The sequence below is a fragment of the Podarcis melisellensis genome (assembly GCF_964234715.1).
Source record: "Podarcis melisellensis genome assembly, chromosome: 12".
NCBI lineage: Eukaryota > Metazoa > Chordata > Lepidosauria > Squamata > Lacertidae > Podarcis > Podarcis melisellensis.
In genome coordinates, this window is record NC_138544.1 from 55,101,081 (window position 1) to 55,128,925 (window position 27,845).

The 27,845-nt window shown below is 46.8% G+C and overlaps 1 protein-coding gene across 1 annotated transcript in view; it reads right to left on the minus strand.

The window, feature by feature from the left end:
* WNT3A (Wnt family member 3A) overlaps positions 1–24,981 on the minus strand; it is a 95,690-nt gene extending 70,709 nt beyond the window's left edge. Inside the window, exon 1 of the mRNA XM_081882661.1 lies at positions 24,409–24,981. Within this exon, the coding sequence (XP_081738787.1) occupies positions 24,409–24,479 (71 nt within the window). The 5' untranslated portion in view covers positions 24,480–24,981. The remainder of the gene's footprint in view (positions 1–24,408) is intronic.
* Between the last annotated feature and the right edge of the window lie 2,864 nt (positions 24,982–27,845).

Here is a 27,845-nt window from a genome sequence, read left to right on the forward strand (position 1 = left end):
GGTAAAGGACTCCTAGATGGTTAAATCCAGTCAAAGGCGACTATAGGCTGTGGCGCTCATCTCTCTTTCAGGCCAAGGGAGCTGGCGTTTGTCCGCAGACAGCTTTCCAAGTCATGTGGCCAGCATGACTAAACCGCTTCTGGCGCAACGGAACACCGTGATGGAAACCAGAGTGCACGGAAATGCCATTTACCTTCCCGCCACAGAGGTACCTATTTATCTACTTGCACTAGCGTGCTTTTGAACTGGTAGGTAGACAGGAGCTGGGACAGAGCAACAGGAGCTCACTCTGTTGTGCAAATTCGAACCGCCAACCTTCTGACCGGCAAGCCCAAGAGGCTCAGGGGTTTAGACCACAGCGCCACCCGCATCCCTTATCTAACCTAACACTGGTCACATCTACACAAAGATTCCTGGGAACTGTAGTTTGTTAAGCGTGCTGGGGATTGTAGGTCTGTGAAGGGATTTGGGAAGGGATTTGTTTCAAATGTGCCTTAAATATATGGTGTGCATGTGACCGCTGAGCAGTAGGATTTACTTAGCAAATTGTAAGTTACAGGTGGGACAGTGTTCTGTGGCCACTCAGCACTTTCACTTCTCACTGCTCTGTCTTGACAATCACCCACCCACTTAGGATTTTTTTTTTAAATTAAAAAACTTCTTTTTGGTTTTTTACTTCTGTTCTCCTGAGTCTGCCGATTCCTTTGTGCTTGGGATGGTGCTGTTTTGGCTCCATAATTATTGGCACTTACAGCCTGAAGTTTGGAAATCAAGGGAAAGTTCCTATTCTTCTTTAGTTGTGCTTAAAAGACATGTTAATTGGAGTGCTGGCAGATATATTTCGATGTAATCAACTGAACAACTGATTATGCAGTTAATGGGCATATTAATCAACCATTCAGCCCAGATGTTGATTGAAATTAAGCAACTTGCGCAAATCATACATTTGCTTACATTGCTGGAACCCCATTGACATGGATTTTGGAGGATTCCCCTCACGAAAATTCATCAGTATTTTAGTGTGGATTTCTCCTCATATGTTTGTATGCAGTTCTGCCTAATATTCACATTTATGCAAAGCAATTTCCTTAAAATAATATTTCCTTTCAGTTACTCATTTTAATGGACACTTCTATATGCATTTTTGTACACATCACTTGCCTGGAGAACTGCATTGCAAAATTCAGCAAAGTGTGGATTTTGAAGGATGGCTGCTTTGGAAAGTGTGAATTAAGTAGGTTCACATTTAAATGTAAACTGAAACATATTTCTCCTCACCCCTAGTTGCAGATTACCCCTGGCCTCAACAAAACCCTTACTACTTTCTCCTGACCCAGGCTCCCTCTACCTGGCTCAAATCTCCAGGATCCATGCTCAAGCACTACACAGCATCATGAACTGAGCTCCCAATGTACAGTGATACCTCAGGTTGCATACGCTTCTGGTTACAGACTCCGCTAACCCAGAAATAGTGCTTCAGGTTAAGAACTTTCCTTCAGGATGAGAACAGAAATTGTGCTGCGGTGGCAGCGGGAGGCCCCATTAGCTAAAGTGGTGCTTCAGGTTAAGAACAGTTTCAGGTTAAGAACGGACCTCCGGAATGAAATAAGTACTTAACCCGAGGTACCACTGTATGCAATCAACAATGCCCCCCCCCCCTGCAAAACATCCTGGGGGGGGGGGCGGCGGCAAAGCGTTAAGATAGGAGGAATGATCCAGTAAGCATGCCCTGTCATAAATAGCTGCCCAGATGAGCATTGGATAAGCGTCCCCATAGCTTCCAGCCATATAATCCCTTTCCAGATTGTTTCTTTTTATATAAGGGCCACAGTCAGTGCTCAGCATTTAGAGTGAGACAACTCAATCCCACCCCATCATTATAATGTCCTCTTGCCAGACTTTCAGTGTAGGTAGAGAACTGCTCCTCTAATGAAGGACACATGGCCAGCCTACGGGTATTGCAGCTAACTAAAATAACACATGAGGGACGCGGGTGGCGCTGTGGTCTAAACCACAGAGACTAGGGCTTGCCGATCAGAAGGTCGGCAGTTTGAATCCCCATGACGCTCCCATTGCTCGGTCCCAGCTCCTGTCAACCTAGCAGTTCAAAAGCACGTCAAAGTGCAAGTAGATCAATAGGTACCACTTTGGCGGGAAGCTAAACGGCATTTCCGTGCGCTGCTCTGGTTTCACCAGAAGCGGTTTAGTCATGCTGGTCACATGACCCAGAAAAACTGTCTGCAGACAAACGCCGGCTCCCTCGGCCAGTAAAGCAAGATGAGCATTGCAACCCCAAAGTCGTTCGCGACTGGACTTAACTGTCAGGGGTCCTTTACCTTTTTAAAATAACACATGCTGAAAGATTCAAGAGAGGCAAGAGAAAGCATCTATTCACACAGCGCATAGTTAAACTCTGGAGTTCACTAAAACTAAGCCACTAAAAATACACACACATACATCCATAGCATGTTCAAAGCACTGCATCCCCGCAAAATCCTGAAAACTGTCATTTGTTAAAGGTGCTGGGAATTGTAGCTCTATGAAGGGTAAACTAGAGTTTGCAGGCTTCTTTTAGGGAAGCCACATCATTTAAATGTATGGTGCAAATGTGATATCCAGGGTAAAGAGGCACATCTTCAGTGTATACGACAAAAGCTATACAATGAAGGTGCCAGACACACCTAGGTGGGAATGATCATGGATTTCATACGGTGAGCCAGAACATTTTAACTTCAGTTTGTTGTTGTGCCACATCCTTCTGAACATAGAACAATCTCCCAACAGGAGTAGAGTTATAGATCTCAAGTCAGAAACAGCTCTTCTGAGATTTTTACAGCAATTATTCCAAGTTTCAATTCTTCCCAAACTCAAGAAACACACTGGACTTATCTCCACCACCCTGAAAGCTAGAAGCCTAGTTACCAGCTTTTAGGAAGAAAGCTGCGGATGCCAAATCACACAACTCCAGCTCCTCTCCATGTGTGATGGGCCCACAGCCATGTGAAATACAGCCAGATAATTTGATAACCACCTGAACTGTAAGGCTGATCACCTGAGCTAAAATATGTGTCCTTTATTGTTATCTATCTGATATGGATTTTTGAAAAGGATAGAAACAGCCTGTAGCAAAATCTTGCCATTCATGAGAGTTTTCTGTCTTCTGTCAATGCAGTTATTTCTCCCTTTGGGTCCTTTTGCAAAGATCAAATGATGAAAGTCAATGAAGTTTGGGGCATTTTGAGATAAGCACCCAAAATTATTCGGATGCTTCACTGAGAGACCAGGTCCCCAGGTGCTTTAAACTTTGGATTGGAAATTTCCAAAGAGCAACCTCTTGTGAAATTCCCTCTCTGCGGTGGCCTTGACGCTCTGCCTGGAGCTCATCTCCAGCGGCTCCCAAACTATGTCCATGATGGATACCTTGCTGGTTTTATTGTTGGAAATTAAAACTCCTGAGTTTCAAATCTGCCTGGAAATTGGATCTTCTCCAAGGAAACCCTTTCCCTGAGTTCCACACAGGAAGCTATTCACTGGTTGTGAATCCAGATGGACAAATCTGTCAGTTTCTGTTTCTCATTCTTACAATCTTAAGTTCCATGACATTTCTGCATCTGTCTGCAAATTTCCTAAACTTTGGGCTTATCCACACCTCCACTTGTCCTGCTGCTTTTCCCCAGGGGAAACTACTCTTTAGTGCTCAACCGGAGAAAATGGCAATTTAGGTTTTCCCCAGATTGCCATTTGTTCCGATCGAATGCTAAAGAGTAGGTTTTCCCAGAGCAAGGGAGAAACTGCTTGGACCCATACTTTCTAGGCACAACACAAGTGGAAGTATGGATGAACTCTTTAAAAGCATGTTCAACTGATACAACCATGCGTTGCCTCCCCAATGTTTACCCCTGCCTCCCCTCCCCCTCCCCCCATTTCGGTGTACACCTATGACCCTGTCTCTAATTTTAGATTGTAAGCTCATCGGGAAAGAGTATTACTACTTAAAAGATTCAGGGCATGGGCTGATAGATACAAATGTGCATACAACTGACACATGCTTATAAACACACACACACACACACACACACACACACACACACACATTGATAATACAAATGTTACAGAAGCAACCCAAATAATTTACCTCTCCAAATCAGGTAAATTCTTCAATTCAGTTTCATCCCGCCCTGATAGAATCCTTCCTCCATTCATTTACTCCCAATTAATTGCCAACAGATACTGCCTCAAATCAATTCAATTCTTCTTTTCACCCCATTTCACTAGCCCCCACAAATCATCTTTTATTGTTGAAAGCTGCTTTGAGGCCTACATGATGAAAAGCAGGATATGAATTTTAAAATAAATAAATAAAATGATTTGGGTCCTGTGCCCCATAGGCATATTTCTATCAACCCCTTTGTCCTCACGGCAGGGACCTGTTGTATGTAAAGCACAATGAGCACGCATGGTGCTATATAAATAGTACAACAACAACATGATTCTCTTGTCCATTGATTTTTCCCTCCCTCCCCCACTATACTTGCACCCAGTGAAGCTGAATGTTGGAAGGAACAATCAAAGGAAGTACCTATTTACATAGTGTATAATTAAACTAGGGAGCTTACCCTCACAAGAGCCATTGATGATGGCAATAAACATGGATGACTAGAGATGTAAGAAAGCAACATTTTCCATTCTGCCCTGCATTCACCGCATGTCTGCAGCGGGGTTTCTGTTCTCCTGCAATTCGCCTTTCATCAAAAAACTAGGTCAATTCATTGTGCTGTCCCTTGCAGGATAATCATGTAACTTAACATTGTCATTACATTATTCCACTCCATTAGTTTCAAGGCAAGGGAAACCCAATGTAAATGGGCCAGAGGATGTAATCAAGTACATATTGTTTGTGGATGGAAAGCAACAACAACAGATTGATTTCCATTCCAGACATGGGATCAATAACCAAACACTGGCAATTGGGGCTCCTGTTTTTCTGCTTCCTCTGGAATCCTCCCTACTCAACCCTACTCATAATGGATAAAATAAAAAGTCACAATAGTGGCTACAGTTTAAAATGTGGTGGGCCTTGATTGGCCCAGCCATACCCCTCATACACAATCACCATGGCTCAAAGAACAAAGCAGTGGTGGAGAAGACGTTGCTGGAGGTCAGCTCCCAACATCCCTGGGACTGGCGAGTGTGAGCCGGAGGACCACAGAATCCCCCATCCCTGCCACAGAGGAGAGCTTCCATTGTGGATGGAGGATCTTGTGCAGCATTAAATACAACAGCCCAGGTTTTTTGCCCACCAGAATTCCCCCCTGCAGCTTCTGAGAGGCCCTTCGTAGACCAGGACGGAGGCCCCCGAGCTTTGTAGTTAAGGATTTCTGCACCTGGGATGGTTGCATTTGACTCCGCGTTTGTGTTGTTGCCAGATAGGTGCAGACAGACTGGAGGGAGTTCAAGGTGCTGAAAGCAAGGCCAGAGGGGATGAGGAATTTCAAAGAGCAAAATATGTGTAGCTCGGCCAAACCATCACATGATAATAGATCACAAACACGGGTCGGGTGCAAGTTATACTGACTCTCTCACACACATCGGGAGAGAGGATAAATGGGATTTAGTTCCATGTAATATAGCACTGGGGGTGGCTTGTCTGTTGTTTACATGATATCTGCATTGCGAGAAAATGCAGCAATGATCTCCTTGCAGAAATCTGTAAGGTAAAGGTAAAGGGACCCCTAACTATTAGGTCCAGTCGTGGCCGACTCTGGGGTTGCGGCGCTCATCTCGCTTTATTGGCCGAGGGTGCCGGCGTACAGCTTCCGGGTCATGTGGCCAGCATGACTAAGCCGCTTCTGGCGAACCAGAGCAGCGCACGGAAATGCCGTTTACCTTCCTGCTGGAGTGGTACCTAGTTATCTACTTGCCCTTTGACGTGCTTTCGAACTGCTAGGTTGGCAGGAGCAGGGACGAAGCAACGGGAGCTCACCCCGTCGCGGGGATTCGAACCGCCGACCTTCTGATCGGCGAGTCCTAGGCTCTGTGGTTTAACCCACAGCGCCACCCGCATCCTGCAGAAATCTGTATTCAGTCCAAAAACCGATTAACAAAACAGAAAACCCTAACCCTGAAATTACATGCAGAGAAGTTATGCGGCCTGTGATTGCCTCCACAAATGGAGGCAGGAGAGCTTCTGAATCTCACTTGCTGGAAACCTCAGTTCCTGCCTGCAAGCTGGCATCCTGCACCTGGTTGGCCACTGTGAGAACAGGATGCTAGGCTAGGTGGGACACTGGCCTGATCCAGAAGGCTCTTCTTATGTTTCCTTATGCTTACTGTAAACTTCAAAGTGTCTTGGCAATGGCTGGGATAGTCTCTGGAACCAGAGAGTGAAGTGCTTGGAAAATGAGGCTTCTGTGAGCTGTGTTCCTTATTGCTCCCCAACCCCGCCCCCCAAAAAAAAATCTCTCAGAAGCTGCAGATATTACACAAGTTAAGGAAATGTATGTAAATTGTTTAAGCTGCAGGATGTACACATGTAGTAGAATTCGGGGACAGCCCAATCACAAAATGGGGCCCCCTTCCCAGCTGGAAAGAAGGAGTGTGTGAAGACTTACATCAGAACAATGGCAGGGGGAAATAAAAGAGATACATTAGGATCTGATGCTCCTATGGATCCTGCTGCATAAGGCAGTCAACTCATCTTGCCTCCTGGGTGGCCTGGCCCTGATAGAATCCCACTTTTGGAGGGCACAGTATTATAATTAATAACACTTGGCATCTATCTAATACTTGAGAAGGGACGCGGGTGGCGCTGTGGGTTAAACCACAGAGCCTAGGACTTGCCGATCAGAAGCTTGGTGGTTCGAATCCCCGCGACGGGGTGAGCTCCCGTTGCTCGGTCCCTGCTCCTGCCAACCTAGCAGTTCGAAAGCACGTCAAAGCGCAAGTAGATAACTAGGTACCACTCTAGCGGGAAGATAAACGGTGTTTCCGTGCGCTGCTCTGGTTCGCTAGAAGCGGCTTAGTCATGCTGGCCACATGACCCAGAAGCTGTACGTCGGCTCCCTCGGCCAGTAAAGCGAGATGAGCACCGCAACCCCAGAGTCGGCCACAACTGGACCTAATGGTCAGGGGTCCCTTTACCTTTTACCTATCCAGTACTTGAATGTTTTCAGAGCACTTCACACATATTATTTTGGTAATCCTAACAAACAGAAATCACCCTGGCAGGTCAGCCAGTAACATACTGCAGCTGGGAGGTTGCGGCTCTTTGCCACTATCTGCAGCAGCTCTAAGGAATCATACAGTTTATAGATCAGGTCTATTAAGCTTAGCCACTCAAATCCACACAACACCTCCCCTGTTCCAATCCTGTAGCCTATCTTCACCTGTGCCGATCTTTTTTGTCCTTGCAACAGCACAGACAGCAGTATAGAGGTGTTAGAAAGTGATATGGAATAGAGGGTCCATATCAGCCTTTTCTTCAACAGAGAGGCTTTGAGTTGAAGGGAAGATAGAAACCAAAGCCCAGCTATATAGAAGCAATTTGGGGAAAGGTGGATAATCCAGCAGGAAACAGAAGATGGAAAGTAAGTCACTGAGGTCATGCAAGGCCACTCAAAGACCCTTGACCCCTACCAATCAAACTGGATTTTTGCCCACAGCAGATTGCTATATCTTTCATGAGACGCTTCTTTCTGGGAACATATCATGGTTTTGGAGTGTCCTGAACACACACACACAAAGTTATGCACCTGTATTATTGCACATGACTGGACATTAGAGATCAACGAGAGTTGTTTTCACAACATTATAATGCACTCAAGTGCAGTGGTACCTCGGGTTACATACGCTTCAAGTTACAGACTCCGCTAACACAGAAATAGTGCTTCAGGTTAAGAACTTTGCTTCAGGATGAGAGCAGAAATCAGGCTCCGGTGACGCAGCAGCAGCAGGAGTCTCCATTAGCTAAAGTGGTGCTTCAGGTTAAGTACAGACCTCTGGAATGAATTAAGTACCGTATTTTTTGCTCTATAAGACTCACTTTTTCCCTCCTAAAAAGTAAGGGGAAATGTGTGTGCATCTTATGGAGCGAATGCAGGCTGCGCAGCTATCCCAGAAGCCAGAACAGCAAGAGGGATTGCTGCTTTCACTGCGCAGCGATCCCTCTTGCTGTTCTGGCTTCTGAGATTCAGAATATTTTTTTCTTGTTTTCCTCCTCTAAAACCTAGGTGCGTCTTGTGGTCTGGTGCTTCTTATAGAGTGAAAAATATGGTACTTAACCTGAGGTACCACTGTACACGTAGCACTCATGGAAATTGCCCTTACACCAGTAATGTTCTAGCTTCACAATTACAATTAATATAGTTCACTGATCCTCATATCCACACTTGTGTGGATTGTTCAAGCTGTAGAGGATGTTCAGCAAACTTGAATTTTCCCTGATGCATGAAATTGCCTAGACCAAACTTGTCTGGTTTAGTCAATTTCACCATTCCATTAACCTGCATGAGGCTATGCTTTGGAGGTAATTGCACTTAGGAGGAGAAAAAGACAGAAGAGATACCCTAGGTGTGGACTTTAGCTTTCCTGATGTTGCTGAAATACAACCCCCATAATCCCTGGCTACTGATCATGCTTGCTGGGGCTGATGGGAATTGTAGTTCAGCAACATCTGGAGTCCTCCACACCTTCACCTTCATTACATTTGTATCATTGCCACACTACCAATGTACTGGAATAGGGTTATGTTAATGATAGGGGTAAGTGTGGGTCTTCTTGTTGCTCCAGAGAACTAATGCAGCACAGTCCTGAAAAACTGGTCACTATTAAGTGCCAATGAAAGAAATGAGATATTTGTTAGGAACATAGGAAGCTACCTTATACCAAGTCAGACCATTGGTTCATCTAGCTCACTATTGTCTACACTGACATGCAGAAGCTCTTCAGGGTTTCAGGGAGCATTCTCCTTCAATCCTAGTTGGAGATGTTGGGGATAGAACCTGTGACCATCAACATTCACAGCAGATGCTCTACCACTGAGCTATGGCACCAAATCACGGCTAAGTCCTCTACCCTGTCCTCAGCTCCATTCCATGGTTCAATCACACTTTGCTGGATTATGCCCAATGTCCATACGCAACTTTGGTTTCCAGTTGGTGAAAATGTTCCATAATTGCTTAAGGACATAGCCCTGCTTAGTTAGACTAATGGCCCATCAAGTCTACCATCCTGTTCTCCCAGTGACCAGCAGTGGGAATCCCACAAACAGGATCTGACCACCTGTGGTTTCCAACAACTGTTATTCAGAAGCATTACTGCCTCTGCCAAGGAGGCAGAGCATAGCCATCGTGTCTAACAACCAGGGCCGGATTTAGATGAAGAGAGGCCCTAGGCTACTCCACTTGTGAGCATCCCCCCCCCATCCTCCCCCCTCATGACTAGAAGAAAATGGAAGTGTTATAAACAAAGTTGAGTGAAGCCAAGGATGATTATGGGTATTTAAGAGCCAGTGTGGTGTAGTGGTTAAGAGCGGTAGTCTCGTAATCTGGGGAACCGGGTTCACTTCCCCGCTCCTCCACATGCAGCTGCTGGGTGACCTTGGGCCAGTCACACTTCTCTGAAGTCTCTCAGCACCACTCACCCCACAGAGTGTTTGTTGCAGGGGAGGAAGGGAAAGGAGAATGTTAGCCGCTTTGAGACTCCTTAAAGGGAGTGAAAGGCGGGATATCAAATCCAAACTCTTCTTCTTCTTTAAAATTCTGCAATTCACAATTTATCCTCTAAAGGATATTAGAAAACTTCATCAAAATTTGTCTAAGTTTGTCACTTTCAGTGTACAGAATGCTCAGTGCGCACAACCTCTCTTGAGACACAGTTGCCCTTAATTCATTTTTCATTCTTTTGATTCTTGAAAAACTCCTCTCTCCCGAGCAGTTAGTGACCATAAAATTAAGAAATAGCCGCAAGATTGCTTCCACATTAGGAAAGGCCACCTGAATTTTTTCCTTGTATATAATTTTATAAAGGTCTGTATGAGTCAGAGAGTGCTCTGCTGTAAGCCTATGGCTTTGTCTCACGTACAGGTGAAAGTGCAAAGTTAAATAAGTTTTAGGTCCATATCTTCTGGGTATGCTTCCATTAACAGTTCAACACCTTGCTAAATTTCTTGCTTAGATGCTTTCAGAGGAGCAAGAATGGAAGACAATTGTGCAACATCACTGTACACAGTACTTCTTTTTAAATTGGCTTCAAGTGCATCTAATATAGGAATAAAGGATTTTATCCTAAACTTATTGTAATGGTTGTGAGGGGTTACTTGTGCATAGCCTTACTTCAGTTCAGTTAGTTTGCTTGCCCCAACCATGCCTAGGGTCAGAGCTCGCCCTCCGTGACCTGTTAGTCACTTGCAGAATCCGAGAGTGGGCGTCTCTTGAACCTCTTCCAGCATAGAAGCTGTTTGACCCCGAGTCTCCTCCTATGTTCTCTGCGTGGAACGCGTCTGCGCAAGTAAGGGGAATGCAGGGGCGTCCCAGCGCTCTCTCCACTAGTGTCGGGGGAAGGGTCTTGGAGCCCTGTCACCAATTCCTCCATCTCCCTCTCTTCTCTATGGGTGTTACGCTGAAATCCTTCCCCCCTGCTCGTCCCCTCTCCGGCATCGCTGGGTAGCCCTGCCTCCGTTTCTCGCCCTGATGGCAGTTCCCTGACACTTATCTCTTAACGAAAGTGCATCTAAGGCCCTAGGCTTCAGCCTACTTAGCCTATACATAAATCCGGCACTGCTAGCAACCCTCAATAGCTTTCTCCTCCATGAATTTGTCCAATCCTCTTTTAAAGCCATCCAAATTCGTGCCCATCACTGCTTCTTCTGGAAGCAAGTTCCATAGTTTAAAAATGCACTGCATGAAGAAATACTTTCTGTTATATATTCTGAATCTCCCAACATTCAGCTTCTCAATCATAAATGGTGGGGTGGGTTTGGTTTCCTCATAGCATTTAATTTTTAATTTTTGTTTCTCTGCTTTGCTTCCTGGAGGGGACAGGAAGGTCCACCCACCCTATGTGGCAAACTGCTTTATGGAGGCCCTTAGGAACACTAGGTCTCGGCAACGCCAGAATGTGGAGGAAAACCCACAAATTAATGGCATATATCAGTAGCTCGCTCCTTGGCACAGACACCTCCGTGCTGTAACTTAATATGACTTTGTTAGAGCTAAGCTGATATCATAATAGCGATGGAGGTGGCCCACTCTGTCTGCTTGCCAACATCAACTGAAGACAGCTATTAACCGCTTTTCATTCCACACTGGAAGATGATGCCAGCATTTAGCTCCACACTGTCGGAAAAGAGCAACACACAAAGCCTTCGTTGCAGTCATGCCTTTGCAGTTTCAGTTAGTGAAATGCCTGTCACTCTGATGGGCAGGACTGTGTGATGCAGACACCCCCTGGCATAGGATGCAAGGTGCCTGCTACACTCCATATTCAGAGGCAAATGGCAGCCTCTCCCCAAGGACAGGTTTTGTTCTCACTGCAATGTAGTATGTTTGTATAGCTCCATTCTGGGCCCCATAATATGGATGTGGGGTGTTTGTGGGTGTCCTTCCTTTCATTCTACAAATCATCTCACTATTTGTCTGCCCTCAGCAGCCTTACTGGGTGCCTGTACTTCCACTAAAGAACATGGAAAGACATTACTAAATAACTCCTAAAGGTAAAGGGTAAAGGGACCCCTGACCATTAGGTCCAGTCGTGACCAACTCTGGGGTTGCAGTGCTCATCTCGCTTTATTGGCCGAGGGAGCCGGCGTACAGCTTCCGGGTCATGTGGCCAGCATGACTAAGCCACTTCTGGCAAACCAGAGCAGTGCACGGAAATGCCGTTTACCTTCCCGTTTACCTTCCTACCTATTTATCTACTTGCACTTTGACATGCTTTCGAACTGCTAGGTTGGCAGGAGCAGGGACCGAGCAATGGGAGCTCACCCCGTTGTGGGGATTCAAACCGCCAACCTTCTGATCGGCAAGTCCTAGGCTCTGTGGTTTAACCCACAGCGCCACCCGCTTCCCTAAATAACTCCTACCCTGAAGCTTTTCCAGATTAGGCAGGCAGGGAGGTTGCAGAGAGCTGGTGATATTTTTTTTACAGGAGGAATGGAGAACCTGTGTCCCTCCAGACATTGCTGAACCACAATTCTGATCATCTCCTGGTTGGACAGGTTGACCAAACATACACATTGGGAAGGACCGTAGCTCAGTGGTAGAGCATCTGACTTTCATGCAGAAGGTCCCAGGTTCAAACCCCAGCATCTCCGGGTAGCATTTGGAGGTACCGTTGTCTGGAACTCTGAAGAGTCACTGCCACTCAGTGAAAACAATCCTGAGCTAGATGGATCAATAGTCTGAATTATTATAAGGCAGCTTATACTACACACCACCGCCAGTTGCCAGGTCAGGAGCATCCCAGACCCTCAAATTTCAGGGCACAAACATGAGACCTAGGGGCATCTCCTAATGATATTATGGGGGTGAGCTGTAACGATTCTTCCTCTGTTCTCCCTCTCACCACTGAGCCCTGGAGATGGAGGTTAATTGGGAGAGGGGAGGAGGGAGCAGAAGAGGATAGATCCCACCTCCCCGAGACGATGGAATAATTGGCTGAAGCTTGCAAGTTGCATGCATAGCCTTCTTAATGTTCTTTTAAACTTAAAGACACTCCTGTCCACCTGCAGATTCAAGCCCTCCCTCTGCCACCTGGTGGGGGCCAGGCAAATTTGGAAGCTTCAGGTCAACTCCAGATGTCTAGCGACCCTACCCCCAATTCGCCTTTTAATGATAAGGGGAACTCAAAACCCTCTAAAGAAATTCTTAAGTGCCTGAAAAAGGAGGCCGAAAAATGGAAGCCTCTTTTGGGGGGTGGAGGAGGAAGCTTTCGACAAAACAGAGGCCAGGTTTCTGCAAAGCACAGGCCTAGCTTAAGAAACATCCCAGCGGTGTCTATGGACGGAGCGTGGAATGCCATCTTCTCATTCAGGTGCCCCAACACCAGCACACCTGGTGGGAGTAAAAACCTCAGCCATCCAAACATGATGCAGTGTGACTCAGAGAGGATTTCCCCTTTGTGACACGTGCTTGTGAAATGTTTGGTAAATGCTATTATTATGGCTCATAAAGTCCTTTTTAGGTCAGCAGGCTTGTAACTCAAACCATGTATTCTAGGAACAGAAACCAATGTAGAGACATCTCCAGAAAAGATGTTGTGTTTTTTTTTCTTTCCCTGAGGATTGCTGTTTTTCTAAGGATGTGAGAAAAGCCTTGGTGGATCAGAGCAGTGGCCCGTCTAGTCCAGGATCCTGTTCTCACAGTGACAAACCAGATGCCCATGCGAAGCCTGCAAGCAGGACATGAATCAAAGAATCATAGAGTTGGAAGAGACCACAAGGGCCATCGAGTCCAACCCCCTGCCAAGCAGGAAACACCATCAGAGCACTCCTGACATATGGTTGTCAAGCCTCTGCTTAAAGACCTCCAAAGAAGGAGACTCCACCACACTCCTTGGCAGCAAATTCCACTGTCAAACAGCTCTTACTGTCAGGAAGTTCTTCCTAATGTTTGGGTGGAATCTTCTTTCTTGTAGTTTGGATCCATTGCTCCGTGTCCGCTTCTCTGGAGCAGCAGAAAACAACCTTTCTCCCTCCTCTATGTGACATCCTTTTATATATTTGAACATGGCTATCATATCACCCCTTAACCTCCTCTTCTCCAGGCTAAACATGCCCAGCTCCCTTAGCCGTTCCTCATAAGGCATCGTTTCCAGGCCTTTGACCATTTTGGTTGCCCTCCTCTGGACACGTTCCAGTTTGTCAGTGTCCTTCTTGAACTGTGGTGCCCAGAACTGGACACAGTACTCCAGGTGAGGTCTGACCAGAGCAGAATACAGTGGCACTATTACTTCCCTTGATCTAGATGCTATACTCCTATTGATGCAGACCAGAATTGCATTGGCTTTTTTAGCTGCCGCGTCACACTGTTGGCTCATGTCAAGTTTGTGGTCAACCAAGACTCCTAGATCCTTTTCACATGTACTGCTCTCAAGCCAGGTGTCACCCATCTTGCAAACACACACACACACACACACACCTCCTGCAGTTTCTTGCAACTGAAACTCAGAATTGCATTGCTGCCTTCAACAGTGGAGGCAGAACATAGCCATCACCCTTTACAAAGGTATGCCACTTGCTCTGATCCCTACCTAGCCTGTGTTTTGTGACAACATTGCAGCTCCCATAAACTTAAAAAGACATTTCCTTCCCTGACTCACATACCTGAGCGCAGAGTATGGAAGGCTTACGATGAGCTCATGCGTTCCATTCTCCCCGGGGACGTGTTTCCTACTGTAAATTCTTTAGGGCTTTGTCCTATCCAGTTTTAAATAGTTCCAGAAAGAGTGATTCTAACTCCTTCAACTTAATGCATACCTTTGATGGGAATACTTCAGGTAAGGGCAGTGGTGTAGCGTGGGGGGTGCAGGCGGGGTCGGCCGCACTGGGCGCAACATCTGGGGGTTAGGGTTAGGGGGCACAAATCCACGGGTTAGGGGGCGCAAATTATTTGCCTTGCCCCGGGTGCTGACAACCCACGCTATGCCACTGGGTAAGGGCCGTTCAACCCCGAGTGCTGACAACCCACGCTATGCCACTGGGTAAGGGCCGTTCAACCCCGGGTGCTGACAACCCACGCTATGCCACTGGGTAAGGGCCGTTCAACCTCTGGCATCTCCAGGGTGGGCTGGGAAAGACTCCTGTCCTGGGACCCTAGAGAACCGCTGCTGGTCAGTGCAGACCTTACTGAGCAAGATGGACCAACATTCTGGTGGTGCAAGGCAGATCACTATGTTTCTTGTATGGAGAAGGGCTGTAGCTGAGTGGTACTGCAGCTGACTTGCATGCTGATGGTCCTGGGTTCAAGCGGTGGCATCTCCAGGTAGGGCTGCGAGAGACCCCTGTCCTGGAACCATGGAGAACCACTTCCAGTCATCTGGTTCCCTCAAGTCACCTTCATTTGCTCTTCCCCCGGCCCACAATCCGGGTCAAGGTAGAACCAGAGAAGGTTGTTTGAGGTGTCAGATCCTGGCTGCAGAGTTTCCCATGCTACATTCAAATCTGGAGGCTTTGACAAGAGCCTCCAGCACCACCCATGCACCCAGCAACGGACTCAGTGCATGCAGCTCACACTGCTGGCTCCCTTCAAAAGGTGGTAGGTAAAGGTAAAGGGACCCCTGACCATTAGGTCCAGTCGTGGCCGACTCTGGGGTTGCAGCGCTCATCTCGCTTTATTGGCCGAGGGAGCCGGCATACAGCTTCCGGGTCATGTGGCCAGCATGACTAAGCCGCTTCTGGCAAAACAGAGCAGCACACGTTTACCTTCCCGCCAGAGCGGTACCTATTTATCTACTTGCACTTTGACGTGCTTTCAAACTGCTAGGTTGGCAGGAGCAGGGACCGAGCAACTGGAGCTCACCCCGTCACGGGGATTCGAACCGCCGACCTTCTGATCGGCAAGTTCTAGGCTCTGTGGTTTAACCCACAGCGCCACCCGCGTCCCTTTTCAAAAGGTGGTACCCAGTTCAAATTGATAGTTTAGAAGAACTCTGTGCACTCAGAGGGGGAATTCTCTGTGGATTTCTCAAGTTTTCTTTTAAAGCTACCCCAGTTGTTGGCCATCGCTTTAGCTTGTGGGAGTGAATCTAATAGATCAACTGCACTATTTAACTATTCCATTCAATATCCCATCAACCAGGGTTAACAAAATATCCATGGTGAATGGTTGGCCACTGTGAGAACAGGATGCTAGACTAGATAGGCCTTTGGCCTGAAGCTACAGGACTCTTCTTATGGTTGCTTTCCCTTCCCTCCATCTTTTTTTGGGGGGAGGGGGTGGGGGAGCTTCTCACAAAATTCCTCAGATATTTTGAAAGGGGAAAGTCCTCAGATTTCAATTCACAATTTTCACTTTGAGCAAAATATCTTGCCATAGCAGAGGTGGCTAGTCCCTGGTGAGCTATTTGAGAAACTTGGCTACTTACTAGAACACTTGCTGGCCAATCCTAGAATCCCTCAGAGGAAAAATGTTTGAAGCTTTCTGGACAAAAATGCTGGGGGGGGGGGGCAAACCGCTGGCTGCCATAACAACATCCAGTGTGTTTCCTGGATCTACGGCTGCTGGATGAATAAATATTGGGTACAAAGCAGATCTTAATTCTGCACTCAACGCTACTAATCCAGCTGTGCCAAAATAAAACCCTGTGCACAGTTGCTCTTGTCCCACTGAGTTTAATGCTAGTCTAAGGCAACCCCTGACCATTAGGTCCAGTCGTGGCCGACTCTGGGGTTGCGGCGCTCATCTCACTTTATTGGCCGAGGGAGCCAGCGTACATCTTCTGGGTCATGTGGCCAGCATGACTAAGCCGCTTCTAGAGAACCAGAGCAGTGCACGGAAACACCATTTACCTTCCCGCCGGAGTGGTACCTATTTATCTACTTGCACTTTGACGTGCTTTCAAACTGCTAGGTTGGCAGGAGCAGGGATCGAGCAACGGGAGCTCACCCCGTCGCGGGGATTCAAACCACCAACCTTCTGATTGGCAAGTCCTAGGCTCTGTGGTTTAACCCACAGTTCCACCCGTGGCGTCCCTACAAATCAGGACCTATGCAGCTTACTTCAAGGCAAAGGGGGGAGGGTCTAGGTACAGCCTTAGTTTCTAGGATTTGTGCAAAGGACTAAGCTTTCCACCAGCGTAGAGCTGAGAAGAAGCTTCTCAGAGAATGTGTTTCTTGAGAACATTTATGATATTTTTATCGCCCCCCCCCCCCACAAAAAAGGGCCACTTTTCGGTTTTTACTCTGAATAGTCTCAACCATGTTTGGATGACAGAGACCATTCCCCTCCACTTTCCATGCCAGGAATGAAGCCAGGGTCCTGGGCATTACAGATGATTCAAAATGGTGGCCATGGGATGCCAACATGGTTACAGCTGGAAGGGGAACATAAGAACATAAGACTAGCCTGCTGGATAATGCCAGTGTCTCATCCAGTCCACTATCCTGTTCTCATATTGGCCAAGCAGCTGCCCATTGTGGGAAGCCTGAAAACAGGATTTGGGCACAAGAGCACTCTCCCCTTATCCATGAATTTGTCTAAATCCTCTTCTAAAAGCCATTCAAGTTGATGGCCGTCCCTGCTCCAAGTGAGAGCAAGTTCCATAATTTATGTGCTCTGTAAAAAGTACTTCCTGCTAAACCCCAAAATGGAAACTGTTGGGACAGTTTCTCCTCCATTTCTGGAGAAAAATGGGGTGAACTGGTCTCCCAAGTTTCCATGCCCACAAAACAGGGTGAAGAATTCCAAGAGGCCGTGTGACCTGGGCTCCAACCCAACTCGCTAAGGCAGATGTGCACACACAGAGCTGAAATGGGGAAAGGGTAAAAGAAGCTGGATTAACTAACTGTCCAGGACAGTTTGCCTATTCACACAAGCACACACACCCAAAAATAATAATTAAATGTCATTAACTATCCAGAAACTAGTTTACACAAGGAAACAAATTAGGTGTGTGGGGGTGGCTGCTCAGCATTTTCCACAACATCCACCTCCAGACACGCCCCCTCCGCCCTTTGCAGTTCAAATCTTGGTCTGATGGAGAAGAAATATGCACACCAAGAGATGCAAGATTTGATGCCCCCCCCCTCTCTCTCTGCTTTTTCTATAAGAGAAAACGTCTTTGTTCCTAAAAAAAACACCCCACAATTTGTTCTTTAAAAAATAATAATTCAAAAGAGGCGTGACTCCAGATGCGTTAATAAAAATAGCACAGGTTTCTAGAGGCAGGCGCTACAGGGATTATTATATTATGATTGTGAAATTAAAATTTGTTTTCGCTTTTTTGCGGGGTGGTGGCAGTGACGGAATGGCAGCCTTGGTTTTGCTGGCTTTTTTCCACTCAGGCCATTTAAAACAAAAACAAAAAGCTGTTTGCGGATCTTGCTGCTGAAATGGTTTGGATAAGGTTCCTAAATCAAATGGAAATGGCTGGGTTTGTGGGGAGAGGAGGGTTTGGAGAAAGGTAATGAGGGCTGCTAATGAGGGGTGTGACTTTTACAACCCCTTTCGGATAATATGGAACTGGGGTACGAAAGCGGAGGATTTCTGAGCTACAATCCTAGACCCATTCAATTCAATAACACCTTCTTCTGAGTCGAGATGCTTATGACGCTATGTTACTTCTGAACCCAGTGGGAATAAACGTGCATAGGATCAGACTGGGTGTGAGCAAAGGTACTCTCTAAAGGGATCCCATTATTTCAATTCTAATTTATAGACCAGCGGCTCACAGCGATGAGGTCTACTCACAAGAAGAGTCTGCTGAATCAGACTAAGGGCCCACCTAGTCCATCACCCTCTTCTCACAGTGGCCAGTCAGATGATCAGAAGTTGTTGGTTCAATTCTTGAGGTTTACTCCTGTGTAAGTGAACTAAGTGGAACTTACCGTGCTTCCCCCCACAATGGTCCCCATCGCATTCCAAGAGTTTAGAACTCTTCTGAATGTGACATTTCACTGCAGATTCCAAAGGCAGACGCAGTCAGGTCTAGTGTGTGTTTACTCGAAAGTAAATCCCACTGTATTCATCCATGAGGGTTATTGACTCTCACAGAAGTGTGCATGGCAAGGAATTTGTCCTAACTTGGAAATAAGTCTAGTAGGTTTCAATAGAGTGTAATCCTAAATGGGAACGTTTGGATCTGAACATTAAAACTGTGCCCTCCAGTCTACTTATTCCCAAGCAATCATGTTTAGGAGGATGAGGTATGAGATAAGCTCCCCGAATTTAATATGAGTGGTTACTTTACAAATCTGAGCTCCTCCCGTCCTTTGGTTTTTATTTTATTTTGAAACAGGGTTTTATTTATTACAGCAGGTCTGAGCCAGTTTTAAAAGGGGCAGACGGTAGTAAAGCAAAAACCGCAGTTCAATGAAATCTACTAGTCTTCTATCAAAAACAATAGCCAGGTTTCAACACCTGAAGTCTGCATTCCCACGTGCCCCCAAAAGGATATTGCCTGTTTACTACACGTGTGAATGGGATAGCACGTGATGAAAGGGAGCCTTTTCCTTCAGTCGGTCTGAGTTGTAGAACCTTGGCTACAGTGTATAGCTTCGATACAACCACTCAGCTTTCTTGCTCGGATTAACAACATCCACACGTGCCACAAATAGCAGAGCTTCAAAGTCACTTTTAGCATAGGGTGTGAAAAGACTCTAAAATGTATGTTTTTGTTGACAATGGGTTTGCATTTGCAACGCGCGCGATTTTAAACAAGCAAACAGACGTCACGTGTGAAAAGGTGCAAATGTACTAAGGCTTCCAGACAGACCGTAAACTGGGGCACCTATTTCGCTGGTTTATACCTTGATGGAGAGCTTCGACACGATACCCCAACCACCCCAGTTTGGAAGAACACTAGTTAAGATTTCAGAGCTCTCTTCCCCCATAAATAAAATTAATACAGTGCGTGGCATGGCGGAGATGCTTAATATAAATTGTTCGCTATGTAACCTGTTTTGGACGCCGAGGAGCATAAAATAAACTTTGATTTCAGCATTTCAATCTGATTTTAGTGCCTTTGAGCATGTGCAGAGTGCTTGCCGACTAAACACTGCCATCTCATTTGCAGACTGGGAGCAAAGACAGCGAGTATCATTTCCAGGCAGGTTTGAACCCCCGCCTCAAGAAACAGAAGCTGCAGTTCTGAACATATTTATCTGGAAAATAAATCCCAGGATCCGAAAGATTTCCTTCTGAATAAATCTGATTAGGATTGCCCTGTAAAGATCACACTTGCACTGAAGATTCTGGTCTTGACTTGCAAGTGCAAGTCTAGCCATGCCTACTCAGAAGTAAGCCCACTGAGTTCAATGACACTTATTCCTAGATAAATGTGTGTAGGGTCGTAACCTATATTTTTTAGGGCGGGATAGGGGGCGCGTTGAGCGAAAATATAAGGAAATTGCCCTCTTCTTCCTTGTCGCTTTCCATAGGGGTTTTTTTGGGGGGGGGGCATTTATAGTGAGATTGAAGGGCTTCGCTTATTGGGGCTTTCTTCGAATTTGAATAAATAAGTATCTACTTGCTTCCCTGCCCCCACGTTGCTTGCAGCCCAGGTGTGCGAGGTAACCTGTCTTATCAAGGATTTAATATTTACATTTTATTATCTTGTGCCCTCTGTCATACCTGAACTATTTGGGGAATTCTGCCGACGACGACGCCCGCCTCCCCCCCCCCGAAAGAAAATGAGAGAATGAGAGAGAGAGAGAGAGAGAGAGAGAGAGAGAGAGAGAGAGAGAATGTATGTTCAGAGACGTGTACATTATAGGAGTCCAGACAAAACAAACGCGCTTGACAGACATGGTGGCCTTTTCCTCAACCGCGTTCCCTCTCCACACGCCCGCCTTGCTACTTTCTCCCCGCAGCGCGTTCCTTTATGGGTCTACTCAGAAGCAAGCCCCATTGATCTCAGTGGCTATAGGATCGCAGCCTTAATCGATCTTATTTTCTAAAAGGAGAGATTCTCCCTCCTTCCCCCTGCCCACCCAGTTTCCTATATATTAATTAAATATCGTTCTTCAAGGAATGGAAAAAAACGAATGTTCTTTGGAATTCTATCTGGAGGGGGGAGGGAATGTTTGTAAGCGATTTTTAAGTAGAATGTTTTGGATTTTGGATCGAAGTCGTATTTGCAATCTCGCACATATTGCTGATCATTTAGGCTGCAATCATATGCTTACTGACGCGGGAGCAATTCCTAATGAATGCAATGGATTTACTTCTGAGTAGACATGTAAAGGATTGCATTGCTAGTAAAAGGGAGCCGCTTCTTTCAAATTGCTTTATACGTGCCTCTAAAACACACAGACACACACACACACAATGTATAAAAAGCCCTCAAAATTCTGTAACCACTTTCGGACCTGCTATAAAAGGAGCCTTTGTAAGCTGATCCTCATAAACACGGTTACTTGTAAGGAATGGTCTGTTGTTTTCAATGAAAACTGAACGTGCAAGTCAAGTGTGCTTCAGTCTGCCACTGTCCTACACATATATAGAGCTGTAGAAGCAGTAATTCATTATACACCTGAGTACTGAATTACTCTCAAGAAACTGTCTTAACTCCCTTCTGTTTCCTCTGGGAATCTGGGTGACCCCAGTTCTCCGCCCCGCATTTTGACATAAAGGCGAGTGGTGAGTACAAACACAGACACGAGCTTTTTAGGAGATGCCAGTTTTGTCCTTTCCTCCGGATTTTAAAAAGCAAGGTGGCTTAAGGAGACTAAAACGGCTTTAAAAAAAAAAAGTGTGTGCAAGGGAAATGGCGTTTTTGTACACCAGCAGAAGCTCTTCCTGTATTTCCTACACAGACTTTTGCTGGGTATCAGCTTGCTCGGCTTTATGACCTCATAAAAAAAGAGATTGATCGAGTGTATCAACCTTCTTCTGTCTTTAGATCACCCTAACGAAATGAACATCCATTCCTTATATTGTCCTGTGTTTCAGACAGTAGCCGGGCTTAATATTTTAATACGATGTGCATAGATGCTCTTCAAAAACCGTCTTCGTCAATGCCTATATCTGACATAAGGCATCACTCATGAGATCCAAATCTAATTTAATTTTTTAAAATGTCCTAAAGGTTATCCCCAGAAGCAGAACACCGAGAAACCAGGAAACCATCCATGTATGTGTAAACCAACTGCCTTCCTTTGGTTTAGACCTTTTACACACTTTTTAACATTTTAAGAAAGCGCATCTGAGCTACAAACAGGCAGGTGCATTTGCGCACAGAGGGCCTTTTTATGCGCAAACTGCGAGCAAGTGGTGAAGCTAACCCCGGACTGCACCACTTGGGCGTTGGGGAGCTTTGCACGCTCGGTTTGCGCTCTCTCCCTCTTACACACCCACCCACCCTTTTCTTGTACTCCCGAAGACGGTGCTGTTTTTCGATGTGCAAGGAAATTTGCCGGTGGGACGACGGTCGTGCGGGTCCATTCCCCTTCCTCCCTATCCCCACGGCTGCCTCAAGTGTCCCAGTCCGTGAACCCTTATGCCGCAGCCGCTTTATTCTACCGAGTGCACCAACTGCTCCAGCGGAGCCTCTGCCGGGAGCACGTGCGTGTGTGGGACTTCTGTGTGGGGTTGCCTGCGGGGCGACTCGACACAAGACTCGGCTCTGCAGCTTGCTAGTCGGTGGCGCTCAGGCAATACCTCCGGGGATGGGGGTGGCGGAGGGCTATTAAAATTCCAGGAACGCCCCCAGCCTCTAGTAAGAACTTGCAGCGCTCGCCAAGGCCTCGATTCCCTCCTCTGCGCTCGTGGGAATGCGCGCCCCGGCGGGCGAAGAGCGCTACTCGCCCCCCTCGAAGCCTTCTCCCGGGTTCGCTCCTGCGGCGCTCGGCTCGGGGGCGCACTTTTCGCCCGGCTGAAGCCCGCGAACGACCGCGGTGGCTTCGCCGCCGCCGCCTCCTTCCTCCTTCCCGACTCCCTGGAGTCTGTAATTACCGCCGATCGGGCTGATGTGCCGCAACACGCCCGCGCGCCTAACTCTCCTCTCTCTCTCTCCAAGTCTCTCTCTCCTTTAGTCCCTTCACATTTGGCCGCAAAAAGCCCCAAATCCGAGCTCTTAAAGAGGCAGGGCGCAGCGTCGCTAGCCTTTCCCAGTTACCTTTCCCAGACTTTTTCTCAGAAACATGAACACCAACTGGGCGAGCGCTCTGCGCTTTGATGGAGGAAGCGAGGGTCTGACAGCCATTCATTTAAGAGTCTGGATGGTTTCTCCATTCCGAGCGCAATCCTTCCCTCCCCCCCCCCACCAAACCCTAATCTTTGCCTAACCTTTCGCCACCACCCTCAATCAGATTTCCTTCTTGGGTCGCGTTTCTCTTTGCTTCCAGGAATCATTGGGAATGGTTGCGGGACGGGGGCGGGGTGGGGTGGAGAGAGGAAAAATAGGTTTTGCCTTCCGGACACCCGCGCAAGCCCCAGTCAATTTCGCCTCCCTTCCCGAAGTCTTTCGTTCGAGGCTGGTCAATTTCAAACGCCGCCGCCTCCAGTCTCTGTGCAACCTCCCCCGAACAGAAAGAGAGAAAAGGGGATCATTTTCCAGGAGTTGAGGACTCCCCAGACTGAACCAGCCTCTCAGCCGTTTCCTTGGAGGAAGAGCCGGATCCGAAAGGCGCCTCGACCCAGGCGTAAAAGAGGGATCGAATAGCCTAAGAACCTAAGTAGGACCATCTCTGATATACTGAAGGAGAGAGGACGCCGGGGAGTTAGGGATCTAGATACAGAGTCCATATCTCTGCACTGAGTGCTTAAAGAACCTTCACTGTCTCAAATCGGAATAGAGGATTTTTTGGGGGGGAGGGTGTCGATGATGCCCTGTCCCCACTGAATCTGCCGGCAGCTACTATAGACACCAAGGAAAATCTGTGTATATTTTGTCGATAGGTATCTACAGACACACACCTCTCAGTTCTACGGAAAGAGCATTGACGCAGATCCTGGCACCCACATGTTGACAGAATTTCATCCAGGCACAATATTTAGGGATTTCGTTCCAAGTTTCAAGATCCCCTGATTGTCGGTTGTTGTTTTTGTTGTTATTTAAGAAGCGGGCGGGGAGGCTCGCGCCTTACCAAGGGGAAGGCAAGTCCATCTCGGTCGCCACGAAAAAAAATATATATATTGCGCGCTTGTACAAAATTTTGCTCGTGCTTTTAAAAAAACACACGTACACATAATTTTGCACGTCAATCTATACATATATATATATATATATATATATATATATTCCTCTTGTCGGAGAGCGTTTGCTTTCCTCTTCCTCTCCTTCCACATGACTAGCTTAAAATCACCTTGAAAAACTCGTGTCGACTTGTATCATTATCTGTTTAATTCACTCAGTACCTTTTGTTCTTGGCAGGAGAGGATCAAAGCAAGTTTTTTTTTTAAAAAAACACACAACCCAGCAACTCTGATCTCTTCTCTCTCTCTCTCACCCCCTCCCCACCTTTTCAGGTTTTTGGGGTTTTTTTTAACTTTACAGTAGGAGAACGGTAGATCAGGGCTAACACAGTCAAAATAAACATACAGCTTAAATAAATAAAAAGACTTTCGACAGGGGCTGGGGAGTGCGTTCTTTAAAAAAAAAACCCTTTTAGGAACCGCAATCTCTTTCCCCTCCACATTCAACATATTCGGGAACGGGAGGGATCCAACATCTCTTTGAAAAGCGAGCGCTAGAGGGAGAAAAAGGGGTTCACCCCTACCCCCAAATAATCAATCAATAAGAAAGTCAACTTACCACCAGATGGGATAGCTTGAGAGACCTTGGGTCAACCCACAAAGAAACAGGAAATATCCCAAAAGGGCCATCTCGCCCCCCAAAAGTTGGCAAAAAAAGGCCTTTTAATATCTGCCCCCTCTAAAACCAGCAAAACGTCCAACTTTCTCTTCTTGGATGCAGGGGAGGGGGGCGGAGAAAATACCCCCACCCCCCAGAAAAAATTAAAAACCAACCCAGCCCAAGCAGGTAGCTAGTTCTCCCTGTATATATCTATCTATGGGTGTATATAGGTATATAGAAATATCTATATAGAAATTATCTTCTTTCTCGTCTTCTCTCTCCAAGAAGACGAAAACAATAAATAAGAAAAAATAAATATCGGAGAGGTGGGTTTTTTAAGGGGGGGGAAATCCCTCTTCTCGCAGCCAAGAGACACTAAAGGCAAACATTTAGCAGGGGAGAGAGGAGGGAGAAGAAGAAAAAAAGTTTGGAGCAGCCTTGCTTGAGCGAGAGACCCAATCAGCACTTATCGCCAAAGGGGAAATTGCCGGGGCTTCTCCAGCTCCTTCTGCGCTGTGCGTCAATCCAGCAAGCCAGGCGAAGGAATGAGCTAATTGCGAAGAGATAGTGTTTTAATACTCATTAAGGACATGTTGGCCCACCAGCCCCCGGAGGGGTGGGGAGGATGGGAAGTAGAGAGGGGGGTTGGTTTAAGAAAAGGGGTGGGGGGGGGCGGAGAAGGAGAAAAGGGGAAAGGAAGATTTAGGGGGTTTAAATAGACAGGGGGGACCCCTGTGGCTCAGGGTAGCTATAACAACCTGTCCGGACTTCACTCCCTGGGTAGAAGGAGCCACTAAAATGCTTTAAAAGAAGAAAGGGGGGTGGGGGTGGGAGAAAATCCACCTATAAAATATGGGGGAAAGTAGGATTGGGTCGTTATAAAGACCCGAGTCGCCGATCTTTTACTTGCATGTGGGAGCGGGGGTGCTTCTCACCCAACACCCGAAATAAATAAATAAATAAATAAATAAATATTTATTTATTATATCTGTTTTATCGCTCCCAAACACCAGCATCAGGCTCCTGCTCAATGTTAAGAGTCGCTTTCCCGCTCTATTAATAATCATTTTCAAAGGACTTTCCTTCCTTCCTCCTCCTCCTCCGCCGCCCCCACCCCCCCGGCAAGCCAACCCTCTTGTTTTACATTTCAACAAAATCGGAGGAATTCAGGAACTTTCAGCCAAGGCGAGACATCCATTGAGGAACCGGTGTGTGATCTGGGAGGGGGGATCTTTATTTCTCTCTCTCCCCCCATCCACGCCCGCCCGCCCCCCGCGGCGGAACGTTCCAGTCCTCGTTCACACGATCTCTGCTTTTACCCGACTAAATCATCGCTAGGTTGGCGTTTGGATGCAGTGTTTTTATTATTTTTATTATTTTATTTTATTATGTGTGAGCGGAAGGAAATCCTCGCACCCAACAGCGTTGTTCCCAAGCAGCCGGCTTAAGTGTGTAAGTGAGAGAGCCTCGTTGAGGCGGAGTACACGGGTCCCCGAAACGCAACTCTTTGCTTTCAAAGGCTCCTTTTTGGGTGTGCTTCCAAGACAGAACTTGGAGGCGACCCTCTGCCCTCTTACTCTGGAGTAAGCCCCTTTAAAAACACCAGGGAGTTACTTTGGAGCTGCGCGCGTGGTTAGGATTGGGACGGTTAAGCGGAGCAGGACCGAATCCGTTGCGCTCCGAATTCACCGGGCAGCGAAGTTGTTGCGGCAGATTGCTTCACTTTCGAGGGATGGAGAGTCAATTTCCTTATGACACCCGGGGCGGGGGAGAGACACTTCTCATCCACAACACATTCAAGTTGAGGAATCTGGATTTAAACCGGTTTCATCCGGATGAATCCTCAGGAGCCCACATTCCAGACCGAGAGAGACACATTTACCTGGGATTTCCACCGCACTAAATTTCCATATCCTCTAGTTCGGCGGCGCGCTTAAATCGCTGCCTAGCTGAACTCTGAACAGATCACCGCACATAAGAATCGGGATCGCCCTTGCAGCGTTAAGGGAGGTGGAGTGGAATCTCACTCCGTGATCCAGAACTCAATTAAGCAGGGCGCGCGCTAAATTGAGATAGTTCCTCGGAGGTAAGTCCTCACTGTGAGTTCCGCGGCGCTTCCTCCAGCTCCAGTAAACATGGGGAGCAGGATCGCAGCCTTCCTTCGGCTTAGATTTTTGAGGCTGCATTCTTATAATTACTCGAAAGTAAGCCCCCATTGAGTTCAAATGGACTACCTTCTGAGGAGGCGTGTATAGGCGTGCACTATTAGAGAATTTGCTTTGCACGTGTTCTATTAAACGTCTGGAACTAACGCCAATAAGGCAAACTGAGAGACAGAGAGAGGGAGGGAGATCGTTTCACAGTACAGATTCAGAGGATCGAGTGCATGTAGCCTCAGCCGTTTGGGGGAATAAAGGGTGGATCTCTTCCGCCTCCCCCACCAGCAGCGATCCTTCCCGAATCTCCTCGGTTCCTGCGAGCACCAGCGTCCATTACCGCACAGAGGAAGGAAGACCCGCTAGAAAAAGGAGTCTATCCACCCACGCGTGCCAAAAAAACACCCAACATCCCCATCAGATCCTCTGTTTGCTATTTGCTGGGCATTAGACAAAGAGGTGGAGACGGCGGTGGGTTTTGACAGGTTTCGGCCCTAATGGAGACCTTCCTTGCCACTCCCCATCGCCCCAGACTTTTCTTGACCCCTACACAGAAGGTCCCATATAGGTTTGGGGATGGAACTTTTCAGAGCCTGGGTTTCTGTACGTTTACTTGGAAGTAAGCCCCAGTCCATCCGGTGGGATTACTCGCTCTCATCCTCCATGCCTTGAAAGACGTACCAGAAATGCCACCTCATCTTAATATTGACATTAAAGTTTAATTTTTTAATCATTAAAAAAAAAGATCACACACAAACGAGGCCTGGAAGGAAATTATATTTTAAAAGCCCGCCCTCGTGCGATTATATTTTGCGGGTATTTTAAAACCTTGATGTGTTAAGGAATCCGAGATATTGATATTGATATAGACATGAATGAATGAATGAATGAATGAATGAATGAATATGTGGTGGATGTGAGTCCCTTAGTCCCCAAATCCTTCTTTTAAAAAAACCAATTGTACTCTTTCTTCTGTTTCCCAGCGTTCAGAGATCCCGATCCGCGGCCTATTTAACATTTCAGTCGTATGCATGCTTATCTATAGGAATCCGGACGCGACTGTGCGCTAATTTGTTTGAACTGAATCCACTAAAAGTTCCAATCAGCTTTAGACTCCGAATCTAGACACATATGCTTTGAAAACCAGCCCTTTAGGCTGCAGTCCTCTACCCGGTTACCCGGGAGTAAGCCACATCGAACACAGTGGATTTACTCCTGAGTAGCCCGCGAATACGGTTG